The sequence below is a fragment of the Chelmon rostratus genome, chromosome 15 (genome assembly GCF_017976325.1).
Source record: "Chelmon rostratus isolate fCheRos1 chromosome 15, fCheRos1.pri, whole genome shotgun sequence".
Taxonomy (NCBI): domain Eukaryota; kingdom Metazoa; phylum Chordata; class Actinopteri; order Chaetodontiformes; family Chaetodontidae; genus Chelmon; species Chelmon rostratus.
Genome location: NC_055672.1, coordinates 13,588,518 through 13,607,417, shown reverse-complemented (window position 1 = coordinate 13,607,417; position 18,900 = coordinate 13,588,518). Strand labels below are relative to the sequence as shown.

General features: G+C 42.5%; 1 protein-coding gene across 4 annotated transcripts in view; it reads right to left on the bottom strand.

The window, feature by feature from the left end:
- Positions 1-18,900, bottom strand: part of eml1 (EMAP like 1) — a 40,035-nt gene that overhangs the window by 2,907 nt on the left and 18,228 nt on the right. The window contains exons 2-20 of one of the 4 annotated variants that reach the window (XM_041953188.1): positions 18,241-18,423; positions 15,140-15,278; positions 12,655-12,783; positions 12,413-12,441; positions 10,108-10,134; positions 7,074-7,203; positions 5,973-6,122; positions 5,117-5,186; positions 4,788-4,898; positions 4,584-4,679; positions 4,350-4,484; positions 4,129-4,228; positions 3,749-3,900; positions 3,107-3,232; positions 2,576-2,707; positions 1,863-1,930; positions 1,622-1,710; positions 1,188-1,285; positions 779-866 (exon numbers count right to left, since the gene is read on the bottom strand). In XM_041953188.1, the coding sequence (XP_041809122.1) occupies positions 779-866; positions 1,188-1,285; positions 1,622-1,710; positions 1,863-1,930; positions 2,576-2,707; positions 3,107-3,232; positions 3,749-3,900; positions 4,129-4,228; positions 4,350-4,484; positions 4,584-4,679; positions 4,788-4,898; positions 5,117-5,186; positions 5,973-6,122; positions 7,074-7,203; positions 10,108-10,134; positions 12,413-12,441; positions 12,655-12,783; positions 15,140-15,278; positions 18,241-18,423 (2,052 nt within the window). Of the gene's footprint in view, positions 1-778; positions 867-1,187; positions 1,286-1,621; positions 1,711-1,862; positions 1,931-2,575; positions 2,708-3,106; positions 3,233-3,748; positions 3,901-4,128; positions 4,229-4,349; positions 4,485-4,583; positions 4,680-4,787; positions 4,899-5,116; positions 5,187-5,972; positions 6,123-7,073; positions 7,204-10,107; positions 10,135-12,412; positions 12,442-12,654; positions 12,784-15,139; positions 15,279-18,240; positions 18,424-18,900 lie in introns of those variants that run through there. The other 3 variants (XM_041953189.1, XM_041953190.1, XM_041953193.1) reach the window with 3 other exon arrangements.

Here is an 18,900-nt window from a genome sequence, read left to right as displayed (position 1 = left end):
TATTTTATATTTCTGTTGTGCTCTCAGGGAGGTAATCACGTGCAGGGGCTGAGATACATTTTTCCTATGTCACTGGATTTCAGCTTATTTGGTAGCATGTAACGTAATGTATGAAAATAACAATGCTGATTCATTAAAGGCCCGAAAACCAAGTGTCAGCACCTTTATCTTTTTTCACATGAGAGATTTTCTGTATTTGTGTTTTCTCCTTTGTTTTTCTTACTAATCTGAAGAGGGTGGGGCTAGGCTGGAAAACGGTGATGTCACAGACTTCAGTGTTCCAATCAGATTTCAGAAAAATGTTTATTTAAATGAGATGGCAGTATGTGGATGTTTGGTTGTGCTGTCACCTCCAAATCTGACCACACACACACACACACAGACAACCACACACACATAGTCCTGATGATGTAAATATAATCATTATTTAGGGTTAAACTCGTCAAAAATAGCAATTTCATCAAATCATGAATCCTTCCTGTTTTTAGAGAGCTATTTAAGTTCTCAGTGGGTCACATCAACTCACACACACTAACTCACAGTGACTTTATGGTGTCTGAATAGTGAGCAACAGAAATCCTGATACATCTTGCTTTATTTAAGCATTAAATTAGCATGTGCCGAGCATTAGGTTTCAAAACTGAGCAGCAACCAGCTGATGCAGACATCCTGAGTGGCTGTCAAACTCCCACACATGTTTGCAAGATTTCAACCATCATTTCATCTGTAACAAACAATCATAGACAAAAACTGAGAGGATGAGAGCGATCATACTTACAGTAGAGAATCTCATAGTCCCCTGAATTTGACACCAGGTACTGGGAGTCCACTGACCAGTCCAGGTGGGTGATGAAACTTGAGTGACCCTGGGATATGATAGAAAAGGACCACATTAGATGATTCATCTTTACAGACACGTCCTGTTCCTGGAGCAGAGGCAACATGGTTCATCAAGCACCAGAAATAATGCTAAAAATGTGAATTGGATTTGATACAGCAACCCTTAGTCATTATATCGATGTAGACACGGCACTGTATGAGTCAGCTCGTTGTCATTTATCATTTTACAGCTTTTTTATCAACACAAAGTGAGGACAGAGTGTACAGGGTGGAGGCCCAAATATAGAGTGGTGGAGGGAGGAACTAAAAATAAAGGATGAGGGGGGATTATAAATACAGGTGCTCACCGAGCACTTCCCCACTCGGCTGTACTTCCTCCCATTTTCAGCCACGGCGTAGATATAGATGTAGTTGTCGTGGGAACCGATGGCCAGGAAGTTGCCATCTAAACAGAATAAAAGAAGACAGGAAGATTAATGGTTGTAAAATAAAACAAAACCTAGATGTCCTGAACCCATTTATTGCTTGTAATGATTTTAAATTATTTTTGGAAATATTACTGTTGTAATTTTCCTGCTGGCAACAACAAGCCCCACAACAGATACAAGTTTTGCCTTTTTATTTTGTATAATACTTGACGTTTTTCCTCGGACATGAATCTGTGCTGTACACTTGTAAAGCACTGAGCTGTGAATTTCCAGAAAACAAAAGTATAAACGGACAAAGAAAACAACACTCAGCATGCACAGCGCAGACACACTGTCAGCAGTTATCACCATACCTGTCCCGTAGCTCATAACAGACAGCTGTTCATTCCCATCTGTGTGCACTGTGACAAGATCCTTAGAGTCAGTGTCCAGCACCAGCCACCTGCAGCATCAGCGACAGATGCATGGAATTTAATAACAATTACAATCTGCGGAAGAGGATGGTCCTAATGACTAATAACACTTCTATGTGAAGCAGTCAGTTAAACACTTTTTCAGTAAGTGAATAGTTGCTAAGCGTTTTTGATTCCCCACCTGCCAGTCTGGGTTCCTATGGCAACCACAGCTCCACACGGGTGGAAGCCTGCTGACTGGGCAGCATCCTTTCAGAAACAGGAAGAAGAGAATATTTAAAATCTGCTTTTCTTATTGTTACTTCAGTTGGATGTTTCAGAATGATGCATGTGCAGAGTTTGACACTAAAAGGCTGTTTCCACATTCACCTGCTGGAGGAGGGAGGATTCTCTGTCCTCACCTTAAATCTGACCCTAAGACCTGCAGGTACAAGCAGGATTTTGTGATGTCACAACTAGTTTCAAAGCCAATCACGGTTCAGTATGAAACTTACTCGAGTGCGATGTGGAAACTTGAAACCTACATCGCACATACACTCAGAATGAATGTTTAAGCCAAGCGGGAGACATCTTGTTTGAAATGAAAAATATTTGCATACTCATAAATTCTGGATTTTTCAATGAGGGAGAAGAAATAGATTTTAAACGAGGTAACTGAACTTACAAAAAACTGTTTTTATATGTCATGAAACATGTCTGAAGTGGAACTTCAGGCAATAATAAAAACGAAAACTCAAACCAATTTCATGATATTATACATGTAAATTTGTATATTTTACCAGCTAAATGTGCTGTTATTGCTGTTTCTCACGGACACCAGAACTGATAAAAAAAAAAATTCCTCATGTGTAATTCCCATGACACACCCCAGGGGGCAGTGTTGACTAAACTTACCTCAATACTCTTGGTCCAGATGAGCTGATGGGAACTGGAGTCCCACAGGCACACCTGCCTGTCATAGCCACAGGTGAGGAACTGAGGCTTCCAGGGGTGAACAGCCAGACCCCACAACTCATCAGTGTGACCCTGGAGAGGAGAGGAGAGTTCTTCTTCTGCAACAACACCCAGTGTACTTGGACAATGTCATAGTAGAGCTGCAGCAATTAATGATTAATCAATTAGTGGATGACCAGAAAAGTAACCTGCAACTATTTTGGTAAACAGTTTATTGTTTTACCAAAATATTCTCCAACTCTCCAACTGAGGATTTTCCGCTTTTCTCTGTGTTATTTCTTTGTAAACTTCATATTTTTGGGTTGTTAACTGTACAGCTTAAACAAGGTGTCACTTTGGATTCTGGGAGACTGCAATGGACCCTTTTCACTATTTTCTGACATTCTATGGACCAAACAATTCACCCATTAATTGATAAAAGTAATCGTTGGTTGCAGCTCTACTTTGTGATGTATCTATTAATGCATCTACCTGTGTAATAGGTATGAATTCTCCATCCAAACTGCCCTGCAAAACAAAGTGCTTGGTGGTCCCGATGAGCACAGTCTCCCCTCTGCCCTCCGCTATGGTCCGGATGGGACCAAACAACTCAGGCACCTGTGGAGAAAACACAAGAATCACATAAACCATCTGTTCACCTGGAGTCCAACCTTTTCCAGAATAATCATCAGCTAATCTTTTACTGCATAACATGGTCTCCTTTGAGCAAATAAGACACCAGCAACCCATAATTCTCACCGCTATAAATACCCATGAATCTAAGTGAGAGCACAAACCCATCTCATCCTCTGTAATATTTATGACATGGTGCAGTATTCAGAACACATAGTCCGCCGCCTCGGGCAGGAGGGTGATTTCTGTCTAATACAAGGAACCTGCTTAAAAAGAATGAGCTGGATATGCAGCTCAACATTTTAAAACATTAACCGAATGTGGTGATAGCAGATCAGATCATTAGGATGCTGCAGAGCCCTACATTAAAAAGCCCACGCATTCTTATAGTGAAATCATTTGTATAAGTATGATTTACACGTTTCATACTTGAAATTATGTGTGATTCACATACTTTATTTTCATTTGTCGAGAAAGCAGACCGTGCTGAACTTCGCTCACCTCCACCGTCTGTATCTGCTGGTAGCTGCCGTCCCAGGAGACGAGCCTGCGGTCTTTTCCTCCAGACACCAGCGTGCCGTTCCTCAGCATGGACAGAGCAAAGATGCTGCCCTCGTGAGCTCCTTGGATGACGTGGCTGATGCGATTAGTGCCTGCGTGACAGAGATGGGATGAGATGGATGAGAAGATCTGGTCGGTCAGACATAAAGGTCGACTGCTCGAGGAGGGCTGATTAACAGACAGACGGACTGAACTCGGAAACAAAAAGAGAGATAGTGCAGTTTTTTAGGTTTTAATGTTTGCCTAAATGTTGGATTCTGTGGCACTCATTGGACCTGTGCATGCAAAGAAAGTTTGAAGAAATCAATGGTTTAACGTGCCTTTTCCCCACACCAGGATGTTTCCACTCGAGTCTCCTGTGATGGCGTCTCCATTTTCTGCAAAGGTCACGCACAACACAAACTTGGGCTTCTCCTGCTTCTGCAAGAAACACAAGAACACACACAGACCATTTTGCTGGACCCCCGCTGATTTCCTCTTTATCAAACTTAATTGCTTAATGGCATTAATCTAACATGTGGGAAGCAGTCTGGTGTCCAACCTCAAACAGGCCTTGCTTCTTGACCAGCATGCCTTTCTCCAGGTTCCAGAAATAGAGATGGGACTTGCCGCAGGTCACTATGATGTTGCAGTCCGTTGGGTGAAAGTCTGCAGCAAACACCGACTCGTTGGAGCACTGAACCGAATGCATAAAGCAGGAAACAGTGAGTTGTTGATGCTAGTGGCAGGAGGTTATGTCTTAATTTGTCTATTTAACACACATGCACACACATACCTTCACCTCAGCCAGCCTGTCCTCTCTCTGCCAGTCCCAGACGGAGAGGACGTGGTCATTGGAGTCATCCACAACACACAGTGTGTTTCCTCCATTCTAAGACACAAACCCATGTTTATGTACTGACAGAAACATAGAACAGTCAAAAACGTGCCAGAAATGGCCTGAAACTCCTTCTTAAGGGTGTCTGTGGTGTTTCCTTACCGACTTGGAGAAAGCCAGGCAGACCAATGCTCGGTCAAAGAAGCCTGTTCCCAGGACGTGGAGTGTGTTGAGGCTGACAGAGTCCCAAACACGGACATGAGGAGCCAGCTGCTGCCAGGAAAACACACACACACACACACACACACACACACATACACACACACACACACACACACAGGCACAACACCAGGAGGTCAGTTTGAAGCGATGAGAGCTTGAATTCAGTCAGTGAACGCAGAGTAAATGTGTTTCAGCTTCTCATAACTCCTCACTCCAATAAATCAGTCCCTGAAAGCTGAAATGATAAAATATCAATCTCTCTCACTTACTTTCCCATCTGAAGAGGTGCCTGCCACCTGCCCGGTTGCTATGGTGATTTTGTCGGGGTGGACGGCCAGGCTGGTGAAGAGAAAGACGTGGAAACAGACATGAAACCAGTTAAAAGCTTTTCAACATCAAAAGGAGGACGTGAATAAAGATGAGCAACGCGCTCACAGAACATGAAAGGCCACATTTGGTGAGTGAGGTTTTTAAAGCTGTGAATACGACATTCACTGTAGCTACCGCACGCCGCCTGTGCTAACGTGAGGGGGGAAATGAAACAGTTTAAGATAAACTCGTCCTCTTCTGGGTATGGCGGTGTAGCAACGCTCGCAGCATGCGTAAAGCTCCGACATTTTGCCTTCAAAGGAGGAGGAATCTGTCTGTAATCCAGTGTTTGATCTGTAATCCAAAGCATTCATTAATAATCTGAATTTTGATTAACCCCAGAGTGTGATAACTTAATCATGGCTGTGTCTTTTTAAGGTTACCTTGCACTACACACTCCCTCACAGGCAGAGCTCGTGCATACCTGTGCAGAAACACCTGCAGTCAAACACACACCACACTGAAGTACACTTGTTTATCTGTTACCTTCCCTCATTGCAGTTACTCTGCAGCAGAGGACAAAGCACTGGAAAGCTCTCAGCCCCTCCATCTTTGTTTGTGTGTTTGTGCACAGCAGAGAACATGCTGTGACTAAACTCTGCCACAGCCTGTGAGGACTGTAGAAATAGTGTCGAATGATCAGCTCCGACAGGTAGAAGAGATGAAAGGTGGACGACAGGTGTGACGTGGGCTGCGGCTCACTGCACGTGGACGCAGGTTAGTGTGTGTGTTTTATAATCCCTGCATGTCTCTCACCATTTGATGTCGTCTGTGTGTCCAGTGTAGTGTCTCTGCAGCTGCTCGTCCACATTGAACAGGACGACCACCGAGGCAATGAAATACACCGTTTCTCCGGTGGGCAACAAGTAAAGGTTGGAGCGACAGTCTCGGCCGCGGTAACCATAACTGGACATTCAAAATGTCAAGGAACGAAACAGGAGTCATGGACAGGAGGAGAGCAAGACAGAAAATTAAGTCAAAACGCCAAACATTGCAATTTTTCTGCCTTATCTGATAGCAAGCTGAATATCTATGGGCGATGGATAGAACTTTTAAGACAGCAGAATGATTCCAACATTTTTACACTGTTTTTCTATGTTTTATAGTCCAAGAGATGAATTGACAAAAAATATTCTATTTATTATTCTAATTATTCTCATTAATGCTCACATTTAATAACAAGAAGGAACTACAAAAAATACTTTAAAATGCATTGAAACTGCAACAATAAATCATTTATCTACTGCGTGCATGTGTCTTATTTATCCCTATAATCTGTAATCTAGTTCATTCTGGATTCGACATAGAAAACACGCAGCCCACATGTCTATTTCTGAGTGTGTGTGTGTGTCTGTGTGTGTGTGTATGTGTGTGTGTGTGTTTCTCTCCTCAGATTTAATCTTTCCTCTCTCTTCCTTGCAGCTCTTTCCCCTTCGGCGTTCAGCTAGACTGAACAACACACAGCATTCAGTCTTTCATCATCAGACGAAAGAAAGAGAGACACCACAAAAGGAAACAAAATAAAAATAAAAGAGCACAAGAGGAGCTGCTGACTGGCTGCGTCTCAGCCTTCCAGCTGTGAGCAGGTTATTACCGACTGCAGGCCGCGGAGCGACGAGCCCGGCTCTGACTGCAGCGCAGAGGATGAACATCTGAACAGATCTGCTCTGACAGGCAGGGAGAGGAGACGACACGTTTGTCAGCTTCCTCTCCCAGCTACATCACATACCAATCTGGATTTACTCTCCTTGGAGGACTGCTCTTCAAAACTTTCCAGATCACGAGCAGGACTTATCATTTCTTTGGGAAAAATTCCCTGTGCAAAAAAAGAAAAAACACACCCCAGTGAAAGGATACACCCAGTCCAGTTTGAGCTTGTTGCTGGGCAGGTCGGCTCTGGCCTCCAGGCAGTAACTGTCCACCTGCTCTTTGGGCATGAACATGGTGATGGGACGACCCTTCAAGTACATTTTCACATAACCTTCCTCTGGAAGAAGCAACAAAGAGGATCAGTGAGGTACATGTGGGAAAATACAGATGTGACTGGTGGAGTTATGTCTGTTGTTTTTTGGTGTTACATTTATGAAACATGACAGTATGCAGAAAGCAGACATGACACTGAAGCAGAATATTGTGTTATTATGATGTGAATGACAAGGGTGACAATGTGTGACAAGATGACTCGATATGGAGAGATGTGATGTGATGTTTAATTTCGCTATGAAAACGACTCAATTAAAGACAACAAGTGACAGAATCTGCAACCACAAACAAATCAGCTTTTTAACTGACTTTATTAGCCGTTTCAAAAACATTCTTATGACAACAGAGAGCGCAAAATGAACTGCAAACACTTTCAAAACTCATAAATATTCAGCTCACAGCAGAGGTTAACCAACATAAAATGCAGACACAAGCAGAGCAATGGAAATGTTATGAAGAAAAAAAAAACAGACCCAAGCTTAGAAAAGCGGATAATGAGAAATCCTCATCGACTAAAAACATGCTAACACTGAAAAAGAAATCATGCAGAAAACATTAAGGGAACCAAAACAAACAGAATGAACCATTTCAGTCCACAAATGTTCTTCTTTTTCTAAATCTCATTAGAAGAAAATGCTATTATATATAAAACAAGCTCCCGATGTCAGCCATAAGTCCATGTAATATAACAGACTTGGGACTTGTTTTATCTTTTGAGGTGATGCTAAAAAACCTTAAATCTCAGAGGACATGTGGTGTTTTTAACGGTACAGATCTGATATAAAACCATGAATCTGCCTCCGTACTGAGTGGCTTGGACATATTGAAGCTTGATAAGTGGAAAGAACACTTCCATCTAGAGAAGTGAGTGTTGTTGTCCTGTGTTTCCAGACTTAGCTAGTAACAAATCTGGAAGTACTGGCTGGGAGACTTGATGGGGCTGCGATAACTGGGTGTGTCGAGGGGAGAGTACGATGACAAACTCCCTGACTTTCTCAGCTGGAGGCTAAAACTCGGGGTCTTTCTGACCGGTGGCACCTTGGGGGCACCGCCCTTTCTGGCCGTGCTGGCCTTGCTGCTTTCTGAGGTTTGTTGGGGGTGGGTGGCTGAACGGGCCGTCACAGCCGAAGCCGCGGGGCTGCCGCCGGTCCCATTCCGTTTGGCAGAGCGGCTGAGGTAAATCTGTACTGTGACTATAATGTAGATGGGGGACAAGAGCAGAGGAGCCAGCGATGGAGAGGGGTGGACGAGGTTGTCAGGGCCGGTTGGGTGGAGGGGGCCAAACGGGGACAAGATGGGCGAAGAAGAGGGTGGAGGAGGTCGGTAGAATAAGTTAGACAGATGTAATGGTTGCTTTTTGGTGTCACATTTAGTAAAAAAGCATCATGAAACCGGCAAAACACAAACTATCAAAGGAAACTAGAACCACCAGCATGTCGAGAGCTGTCGTCAAACACTGGGATCTAATTTCGGAGAAGTAGTTATTAAGAAGTCTGGAGTCATTCAATAAAATTCGTTTTTTTTTCACTCTCTATCTCGAGTAAGATCCTGGTCTAAATCACTGGTTCCAAACCTGGGGGTCAGGACCCGTGTGTGGGGCCACAACATTAATCTGAGGGCCGTGAGATTATTAATGTGGCAGGAGAGAAGAACACAAACGTTTCAGCTACACATTTACTGTCGATTCTTTCTCTTTTCGTTTCGTTTTATTTCACAGATCTGTATATTTCCTCCAATTAATCAAAGTATAACTCAGCCTAACTTAGAGTCTTTTAATCAAATAAACATGCAAACATGTGAAATTTGTTCACAGGCAGCTTACAATTCAATTCAATAAAGTTTCCAATAATAAATGACTCATTCATAAATACAGAATTTACTTTGTTTGAATGGAGAATTCACATTTCCCCTTTAACCAACATCAAATTACCTTGTTCTCACCAGGAAACCACTTAGAAAGTTATTAGCTTTACCTCTTCAGGCCTCTAACGATTATTCAGATGAAACAAACTGTGAGGGACAAAATAGCTGCTGTTAACACATACTGCAGATGCACCGCATGTGTTCTGCTTCATTTTAAGGCGTTGCCGGCCCAAACTGTTGAGAGGTACCAGTAACAAGACTGGGTAAACAGCAACATATCTGTGAGGTCTGTTTTACATTCTCAGCAGCTTTGTGGACACTTTGCTGAAGGGGACTACACAAAAACAGACGACACTGCGAGAAAACCACAAGCAGTCAAATCAAACAGACTTCAGTAGGAACTACCCCCCAAAGAAAGAGCCTGAATGTGTTTGTAAGGGCAGCAAGATAACAAGAGCAGCAGCAAAATCTACTGGCTCTCAACTGCAGCGAGGAATCTCAGAGAAAGAGGATTTAAGTGTTCGCAGGAAAACTCAAAGCGACTGCGAGGAAGCAAGTGTCAGAAATCTCTGTGTTGTTACTATGGTGACAGAGACTAAACGGCTACGAGCGAAAAGTGAGGCTGTGAGCAAACACGCACTCGCATGTTTGGGTGAAGCAGCAGCTTCATCCGCAGTTAAACAACAAGTGCGGAGACACACGAGTGAACTGCAAACACTGCAATCACACTCTGACGCAGCTCTCAGTGGAGGTTAGGATGTGTGTGTGTTAGTCTAAAAACAGGGTAACTTTCACACACACACACACAGACTTTGTCAACCCACCCCTGCCCCTGTCTGATAGCTCCCTGATCATTGCACTGAGGGGAATCTCTAAATTTCAGCAGAATATTTAGGTCAAAAGATCCAAACAGGATATGAATTAAAATTTCAAAATAAAAGTCCCAGTTTTATCCTTTACATGTGAAACAAATCATCTGCAGTGTCCAGAGAGCTGTGTAGGCTGGGGACTTTATGGGGGGAGAGGTGGGGTGGGGTGGGCCTACCTTTGCAGTGGGTCACACGTCGCATCCCTTGTAAAGGTCACAGAGAGAGACACAAGCACCAGGTGAGGGGTGGCATGGCTTCCTCACTTCCTGCTCTGTCCTAATATGAGTGCACTTCCTGTTTCGTGCTGTTAATGAGCAGCAGCCTCTGTGTCCGCCTGCTCTTAATGAATCAGTGCTGTCCTGGATGATGGTGTCCCACCCTCTGCTCCTTTGTGGTGAGTGATTTAATTTAATCTACAAAGCAAGAAACTCTGATTTTTAAATGAGCTGTTGTTTCTAACTATTCTTTGTAACGTAAAAGTAAAAGACAGCCAACACATGTGCTTGCACTGGCTTGCAGCACATTTTGCTCAAATGAACGACTTGCATGTATTGCGGGTAAGCATTATAGTGGCAGAATTTACTGTTGCAATTATCATTTATATTGGCTAAATGTCACCCAGTGGCAGGTTACGTCCACTGCGCTGCCCTGATCGTGCCGCTTTGCAGGAGATTATTTGTTTGTAATTAATTCAAACGTCCAATAAGTGGTGTACAGTGGTAATAATTAACCCTGTGGCTCACTTTCTCCTAATAGTCAGCATCAACCTGGGAGATATTCAAAGAGCATTAACAGGCTTTCACAGTCACATGATGATACATGATTAATTACTGGGGATACTGACCGTGTTAAAATTTCTACCTTGAACCTGATGGTTTGCAAATATACAAAGAAAATGCATCAGTCTGCTTTAGGTATATGTGGATCATGTTTAACTAAAAAAAATACAACAGGTAGTTTGTGAGGATACAAACTAAACTGAAGGAAACTGGAACCAGGTGTGTAAACCAAATGAAAAACAGCAGCTCAATTTACACAAAAATCAATAGAGTGCTGGAGATGGAAATTCTGATCAATACTCATTTCATTTCACACTAGGCCCCTTTGTCTTGGGTGTTTCCTGCTTTTTGTTTAGGGAATAAACTGTGAGATGGTCGTCGTGTCTTCTTGTGGAAACACTATAAACTAAACATTTAATGAGAGGCTCATCCTGAGCTTCTATAGCTCCTTGTTCTTCCTTTTGGAAATCTCCTAGTTTACGAATATCTACTGAAAAGGTTTTCATTTTAAACTCTGCCAGGAAAATAAGCACAATCATGAGTTACGTTTAGATAAAGACAGCCATTACAGCTTAAAGGGAAATTCTAGTATTTTATATATATTTATATCTTATTCTCAATGCTACAACCATAATGTCTATGGGTGATGCTAATTTTGCACCTGCTACCGATGTGAGAAATGTGGACTCAAAACAAAAACAAAAACACCCAAAACAAAACAACAAAATGTGCATAAAGCTTCCGACAGGTCTTGAAATAAATTTCAGCTCTTCATAAATAATTTCACACATTTTTTGGGTTAGTTTGATTAGCTGTAGCAGCTCCTTCTGCAGTCAGCTACAATAGCTGATCCATGGGGCTACTTTCTGTGTGTACTTCCTGTCACTCCACGTCTCCTCGGTCTTCAGGTTCTGATCGCAAACTTTGTCTGGCCCACAGTCACAATGGCCACAACTGACCCAAACCTTAAGTTGTGGACAACTAATTTTTCAATTAAAAAATGTAGAAAGAGCGTCCGGTCACACTTTATATAAATTAATACATATTCATCATTACCTAGTTGATTATTAGAGTGCGTATTAGTAGCATATTGGCTCTTTATTAGTCACTATAAAGCACTTATTAAAGCCTTATTCTGGAGCTTTGGGTTATTAAGGGTTAGGGTTAGGTTATGAAAAACATAATTCATGTACAACAACTTCCTTCCTATCAGTAAGCAGTACTTAGGAGGTTATTAAGGGGAAACTAGTAGTTGTAGAACATGGTCATGCAGAATAAGGCATAAATAAGTGGTTTATAAAGAGCCAATATGCTACTAATGTGCATGCTAATAAGCAACTAGTTAATGGTGAATATGTGTATTTTAATATAAAGTGTTCTAAAACGTATTAAAAAGAAAAGCTGCATGGAAGTGTGGATGTGAAGATGTAGTCATGGATGAAGTGGAAGTGTACTGGGTGCTTGTGGATGAATGGCTCATGGAAAAGATGAATGATTGACAGAGATGTTTAAGACACAACATCATGTAGAGAGAAGGCCTCAGTGGTCCTCTGCGCGCAGAAAACAGTTCAAGGCAAACTGCATTGACCTCTAACTGACACAGGGAGCCACTGAGCACCTGGCGTGTAATGGCTCTCGGTGGGTCTCTCAGTGCATAAAACTATCACAGCTGTCGAGCTATGAAAGAGCCTCTAGTTCTTACCTGCATTGAACACTGGATCCCTCTGTTTGCTGCAAAGTAAATGAGTAAACAGCTGTCATTCAGCATCCCACCTCCAGATAAACCATTGATTGAAAGTGCTGTACAAGGAGATCAGAGTGTGTTTTCTGGTGCATATTTCTATTCATAACACAAATGGCCTCGTGCTTTGTGTGGACAGAAAGCATAGTTGACCGTGCAGATGAATGCGTGAGCTGCTGAAGCTGATTTTAACATGATGTTACCTGTCGCTTCTCTTGCCGCTGGAATTGCTGCCGGTGGATCCGGCGCGAGTTCGGTTGCCCTTGGAGTCGCCCGAATCTTTCCGCGTGAGTGTTCCCACGTGTTCATTAGAGTTGGCTCTCCTCACAGTGCTGTGGTGAGGAGGAAGGTGCACAGAGGCAAAAAGAGACAGCAGAGAGGGGTGGGGGCAAGCACAAGAAATAGGTCATAAAACTACCTGACGCTGCTTTTCTAAAAATGCCCTCTGTGGAAGTTTTCGTCCAGGAAACAGCTTTTGAAAGCACGAACAGGAAAGTTGTATTTATTTAATTTTTCAACTCAGATCTGCGTCACCGTTTCCTTAACAGTGTCAGAGAGAATTTGCACCAAAGCAAAAGAGAAATAAAGAAATGTGGATATTTGTTGTTTCATCACACTTACACTCTCTCTTTCCTCCACTCTGGTGTTCATAACATCAGCACAGACCTGTGCAAATCTGCATATTAGCAGTGCAGACAGCCTGCCTATTCACAACAAAGAAAGGGCTCCATCAGCAATCCAACGGCCAGTAGGCCCAGTCACCTAATCCACCCTATGGGAGAAAAGTCTATTCAAATCCTAAAACTGGCTGGTGGCTGTTATCCCTTCTGGAGAGCCTGTGTGTGTTTGTGCAGTAAAGAGCAGAATAGAATAGAAAGAAGAGAGAGAGAGAGAAACTGTTGTTCGCTGTGTTATCCCACGAGGAATCGTAGTAATTGGGCCACAGGGCATTGGGGGAGGCTGCTGTGTGTATGCCAGCACTGACAGGATTGTGACCAATCTGCAGTTTAAACTAATCCCAGACACAGACGGTCAACAACACACCAACAGTGAATATTAGCAATGAATGTCACAGTTAGCATGTAACGTGGAGAGAGATTTAACAGCATGGTTAGCATGCGTCAGAGCTGTGGTGCAGCCATGATGTTATATAGTGAGCAGTACACTGTGACTTCCTCTCACCTGAGGGGCAGGTAATGAATTCTGGTTGGGCGAGACAGAGAAGACAAACTGGACAGACTGGCAGGACATCACATTGTAGGTGGACGGGACATAAACAGGACATAATGGCACAGTTGGAAAGGACACGTTATCAGGGTGAGATAATGCAGAGAACAAGAACGAGCAAGACAGGAGAGATGGCAAAGACAGACAACAGGAAGGTAAACAAAGGAGACGACTGATGACTCAAGTCTCAAAGAATAAAGGTGAAATCCTGCCAGATCACACTATTCAATCTCTTCTGTAGTTTTCACAGAAATGAAGATGTCCTTCAAACTTTAAACACCAAGTAAAACTTCAAACCTTCCATTCATCCCAGCAGCAAGAAACCTCATTCATTACCCTCATTTATAAGCAAGTAACCACTGGTTTATTTTTTTAGGCATTTCAGGGCTTAAAACACCCAGGAGGGAGTTAAAACCTGATACAGAATGTTTTTTTTATTTGCTCGTTCTAGCGTTTTTTACACTCTATTTAAATTTGTCAACTTATAGGCCAATAAATGAATGAGATAAGAATGTGTTCTATTCAGATATGTCTATATTCAGAGATGTTTATTTCCGAGGGGGTTGCATTGGGGAGGATTCATGTCTCTAAAATCCCAGCTGGAGTACAAGCTTGAAGTTGAAGAGCTCATGAAGGAAACCGTTCAGAGAAACACAAGCAAACTCCAGCAGGAAACACACAAGACCAAATCTCATTTCCTCATACTGGTTACATTTCAATCTGCAGAGCCGTTTCTCTGCCGTCCTCTCCGGTAAACCTCAGGGTGAGAGTCAGCCGGCATTGAAAGTATCAGCTCTCAGTACTGGAAAACATCCTCGAAGCAGAAATAAAAGTGCCCACATGGAAGATATAAGAAACAATGCTGTGGGGGAGTTCACAGCTGTTTGGACTGAGCTGGTCTCTGCTGTGTGCGGAGCCTCATCTGATTATGGTAATGTCATCCAGAGATGGGAAAAGGCTATTGTTCCCCTGACAGACAAGACTGATAACCTGCGCTCCACATGCATGTACAAACACACACACACACACACACACACACACACACACACACACACACACACACACACACGCACACACACACACACGACAGAGAAGCAGAGACAGGATGACTGTTTCTCTGTTTATCAGCAATGTTTAATGTCAGTTCGCTTCATTTGGCGGATAAAAAGCCAGAAATGTGATGATTTATGGCTCGAATGAGGCGACGTGGCGCAGACAGGCAGTGACGAAAAATGTCTCGAGACAAATTAACTGTCTGGAATGAAAGACATGATCTGTGCAAGACCTCACAACCTGGCCTACATGTAGCTTATGTCAGGATTTAACAAGAGTTTTTATTAGAGCATTAATAAGGCACAAAAGCTCACTGGAGAAACACTAACACACACAACATGTATATCTGCTTGGGAACACGTCAATAGCTCCCCACCTCCTAAAAAGTCAAAATAATGCCATAGATACCTCTTGTTGGCTGGTGTGCTGGTGTCCTTCCTGGATCCAGGTCCAGATGGGGAGGGCAGAGTCCCGCTGCCTTTCTTTGGTAGGATGGTCCCGTTGTTTACTGTGGGCCGTAACGGCAGGGTGGCAATCATTGGCCTGGCTGGAAGAAAAGAACAACAATGGGGCGTGTTCAGAAAAAACTAGCTGTTATAGTCACATGTGAGAACTTACAGAATGCTGGTCAGAAAAAAAAAAACATTATAATATTTGATTGACAATTAGTGAAATAAAGTTAAATTCTACAAAACTGCATTTTAAACATAGTGTGGAGCAAATTTGGGTCGATGGTGAGTGTTGTGGTACGTAGGTTTGGTAAAAATCCTTCAGCTGTGTGTAAAGGTGGTCAGTTATAGGGCCCATAATCAGCTCTGAGAAGCTAATCAATCATATCGCCAAACTGGAAAACTTGATTTAGAGAAACTCGACATTTCTTGTGTATTGTGGCCAAAATGTTCATATTTTTAAATGAAATCAATCACATGAGAGATAATCAAAAACAAACAAACATTATTCTTAAGAATACCTAAAATAATACTATCATTTAGCTTTATTTTTCATTAAATCACTTGTGTGTGGCATGAGGAGAGCTCTCTCTTTGTTTGTTGTTGTTGATTAATGAAATAATAAAAGCAATAGAAACTTGAATTGAAGTATAATAATACTTGATATATATATATATATAGTGTATCAATCATGATTTTAGCCTGAAATACCACACATAAAATGCTCCCTATGCTAATACATCATAAGAATAAAAGTAGCGGCAGCACAAATGCTCTTAAATGTAATTCAAATATGAATTAGCTTAACTTGTTGTTTTTTTTTTTATTTCTTACAATACATTATTGCAAATAATTAGCAGGATGTTCTTTGACAACACAAAAGGGGAACGCACACACACACACACACGCACACGCACACACACACACACACACACACACACACACACACACACACACACACACACACACAAGCCAGTCAGGTAAACCCAGAATAACAAATCCAAGCTGCAGCTTTATCTGCAGTGATAAATATTTAATAGACCCTTTCATCCAGCAGACATGCACACACACACACACACACACACACACACACGCATGCACAATCAGGCCTACACACACGTTGCTCTGTTATCTTTCATGTAGTAATTACACAGCAGGGGCAAACTGAGGTTGTAATTTTGTTAGCATGTTAAAGAAGATGAATGTGTTTCTGTGTGTCCGTGGCTGTGGATGTGCAGGCTGTGTGCATTATGTGTGTTAATCTTTGTGAAGCAGATCACTGGACTTCAGTATAGGGAAGCAGGCTGCTGTGTCCCTGCATCTTAAAGTGGAGAACAATACAGTAAAAGCAGCTCTAAGTCTGAGTCATCCTCCAGATCCCAAATCAAACTGAAACTTCATCCGTCCAAAGTCACTCCAGAGACTGAAACTGGCAGCGGCTCAGAATCATAATCTGTTTCTGCTTCATCATTCAAGTGCACATTTGAGGACATAAAATGGCATGAAGTGCAGCTGATTTCACATGCAGACTTCATCAGCCTCTGGGGTGAAGATGCTATTAGGGACACAGATTGTATCAAACAGACCTCAGCTGAAAATCGACACATACATTATTGTTATAAAAACATCAAAGAGTATCAGCGATGACTCTGGCTAGGTCTATTTCCTACATTTCTCACTGAAATAACAGCTGAGAACATGCTGCATTCAGCTGTGTGATATCAATTGTGCCTTTTCCTTGTGGTGGAAACTGTCTTGTAGCTGTGTTCTTGACTATTGCAGCTAAACGGAGACTGTGTCAGAGAAGTGTTGTTTCAACTATAAGTTAAAGGAATAGTTTGTTAACTTTCTGGCAAGAGATAGACGAGAAGATTGATACCAATCTCACGTCTGTCTGTTCAATAAAGCTGCAGCCAGCAGCCAGTTAGCTTAGCTTAGCATAAAGGCTGGAAACAGGGCGAAACTGCTAGCCTGTCTCTTAAAATCTGCTAAAACTTCAGTTTGTCATTTTTACAGTTTGGTGTCTGTACAGATTAAACAAATAAGATGCATCGTGTTAATTGCTTTCAGTCTTTATGCTAAGATATGCTAGATGTGCTGGCTGTAAAGCTTCATATTTAGCAAACAAACACAAGAGTGGTGTTCATCCTCTCACCTAACTCTCAGCATGAAAGCTAACAAACCCTCTTCCCAAACTGTCGAACTACTCCTGTACTACTCACTGTAACTTCTGATCTGAGGCTGTAATTACTCACATTGCCAGGTGTTCCTGTTATTTCGTCCATGTGACATCACATCATTATATCTGGGATTTTCAGTTGGAATAAAACATATCGACAACAGCTCTTCCTTTTTTTTAGGGAAATTAGTTTTATGGGTGAATCGTCCTCAACAGAAAGACTGCATACACACATGCGAACACAAAATGTGTTAAGCAGCTTATACTCACTAAGACGTGACATTCTATTGATGGGTTCAAGTTATCAGTGAGATCTTGGACTTATAAACAGTAAAAAGAGGCATGTTGAGCGTATATACTGCAGACAGAAATGTCCCCTGTTTAACAATAAATCTATTTCTATCTTTAGACTCGAACCACAGTGCAGTGACCTCAGGCAGTGCAGTACTGAAAGTAACTTTGTGTGAAATACTATACAATACAACATAACACCAGCAGGCAGTGACTGAAATGTGCTTTTTTTAAACACCAGGCCTGGTTAGTGCAGCCAGACGTCACAGTCAGCCTACCTGGCTTCCCAACATTGCTGTCTGCTGAGGGAGACTTTCTCATCAAAGCAGGGTCTATACACATGACGCACAACACGTTTAACAACACGGCACAGTCCAGGAGAAGAGAGGACAGGAGGGAGAGGAAGAGGAGATTGACAACTGGTCAGAGGAAAGAAATAAGATGGGTTTGGAGGAGACATCATAAGGAAGGAGAGAGAACAAAGTGGAAAAGGAGAAGGAGGCCTCCAAAAGCCTTATGAATGTGTTGCTCAACGATCCGAGAAGAAGAAACCCTTGAAAAAACACGGCTACAGTATACATGCATGTTACCTTTGGTGGGTCCTCTGCGTGACCCCATGGCCTGCTGCTCCTCAGACACATTGAGGCGGCGCACCACGTCAGCCAGAGCAGACTTCAGCAGCTGAATCTCGTCCTCCTGCATCTGGACCCTCTGCTCCAGGGAGGCGATGCGGTCGGTCACCTCCATACTGCTGGCTGCTGACGCACTGTCATCTGAGGAAGCACAGAGTGCGCGTGTCAGATACATCAGGGCAAATGCTGCTTTTTACATAACACCAACATGATCTAGTGCTGTCCACCATCATCAGCAAAAGTACATTTGCTCACAGAAAGACAAGTTGTCAATAGAATATATTTTCTTGAGAGAAATTGTTCAAAATTTTGGGAAATACACAGAAAATTGACACCACTGTAAAGTCAGTGTTCGATGAAGCTACAGCCAGACGATGGATAGCTTAGCTTAGCATAAAGACAAGAAAGAGGGGGAAACAGCTAGCTCGGCTCTGTCCAAAGGTTACAAACTCGGCCTTGCTAGGCAACCAGTGGAGACTCCAGGATGTCACTGCTCCCTGCCAAGAACTAATCCAGCACATAAACCCCCGTAAAACCACAACTTCTTGTCTTTACACTTCAGCTTCGTTCTTCACTCTCATCTGGTGTTTTCTGTGACAAGAAGAAATGCACCTTTAT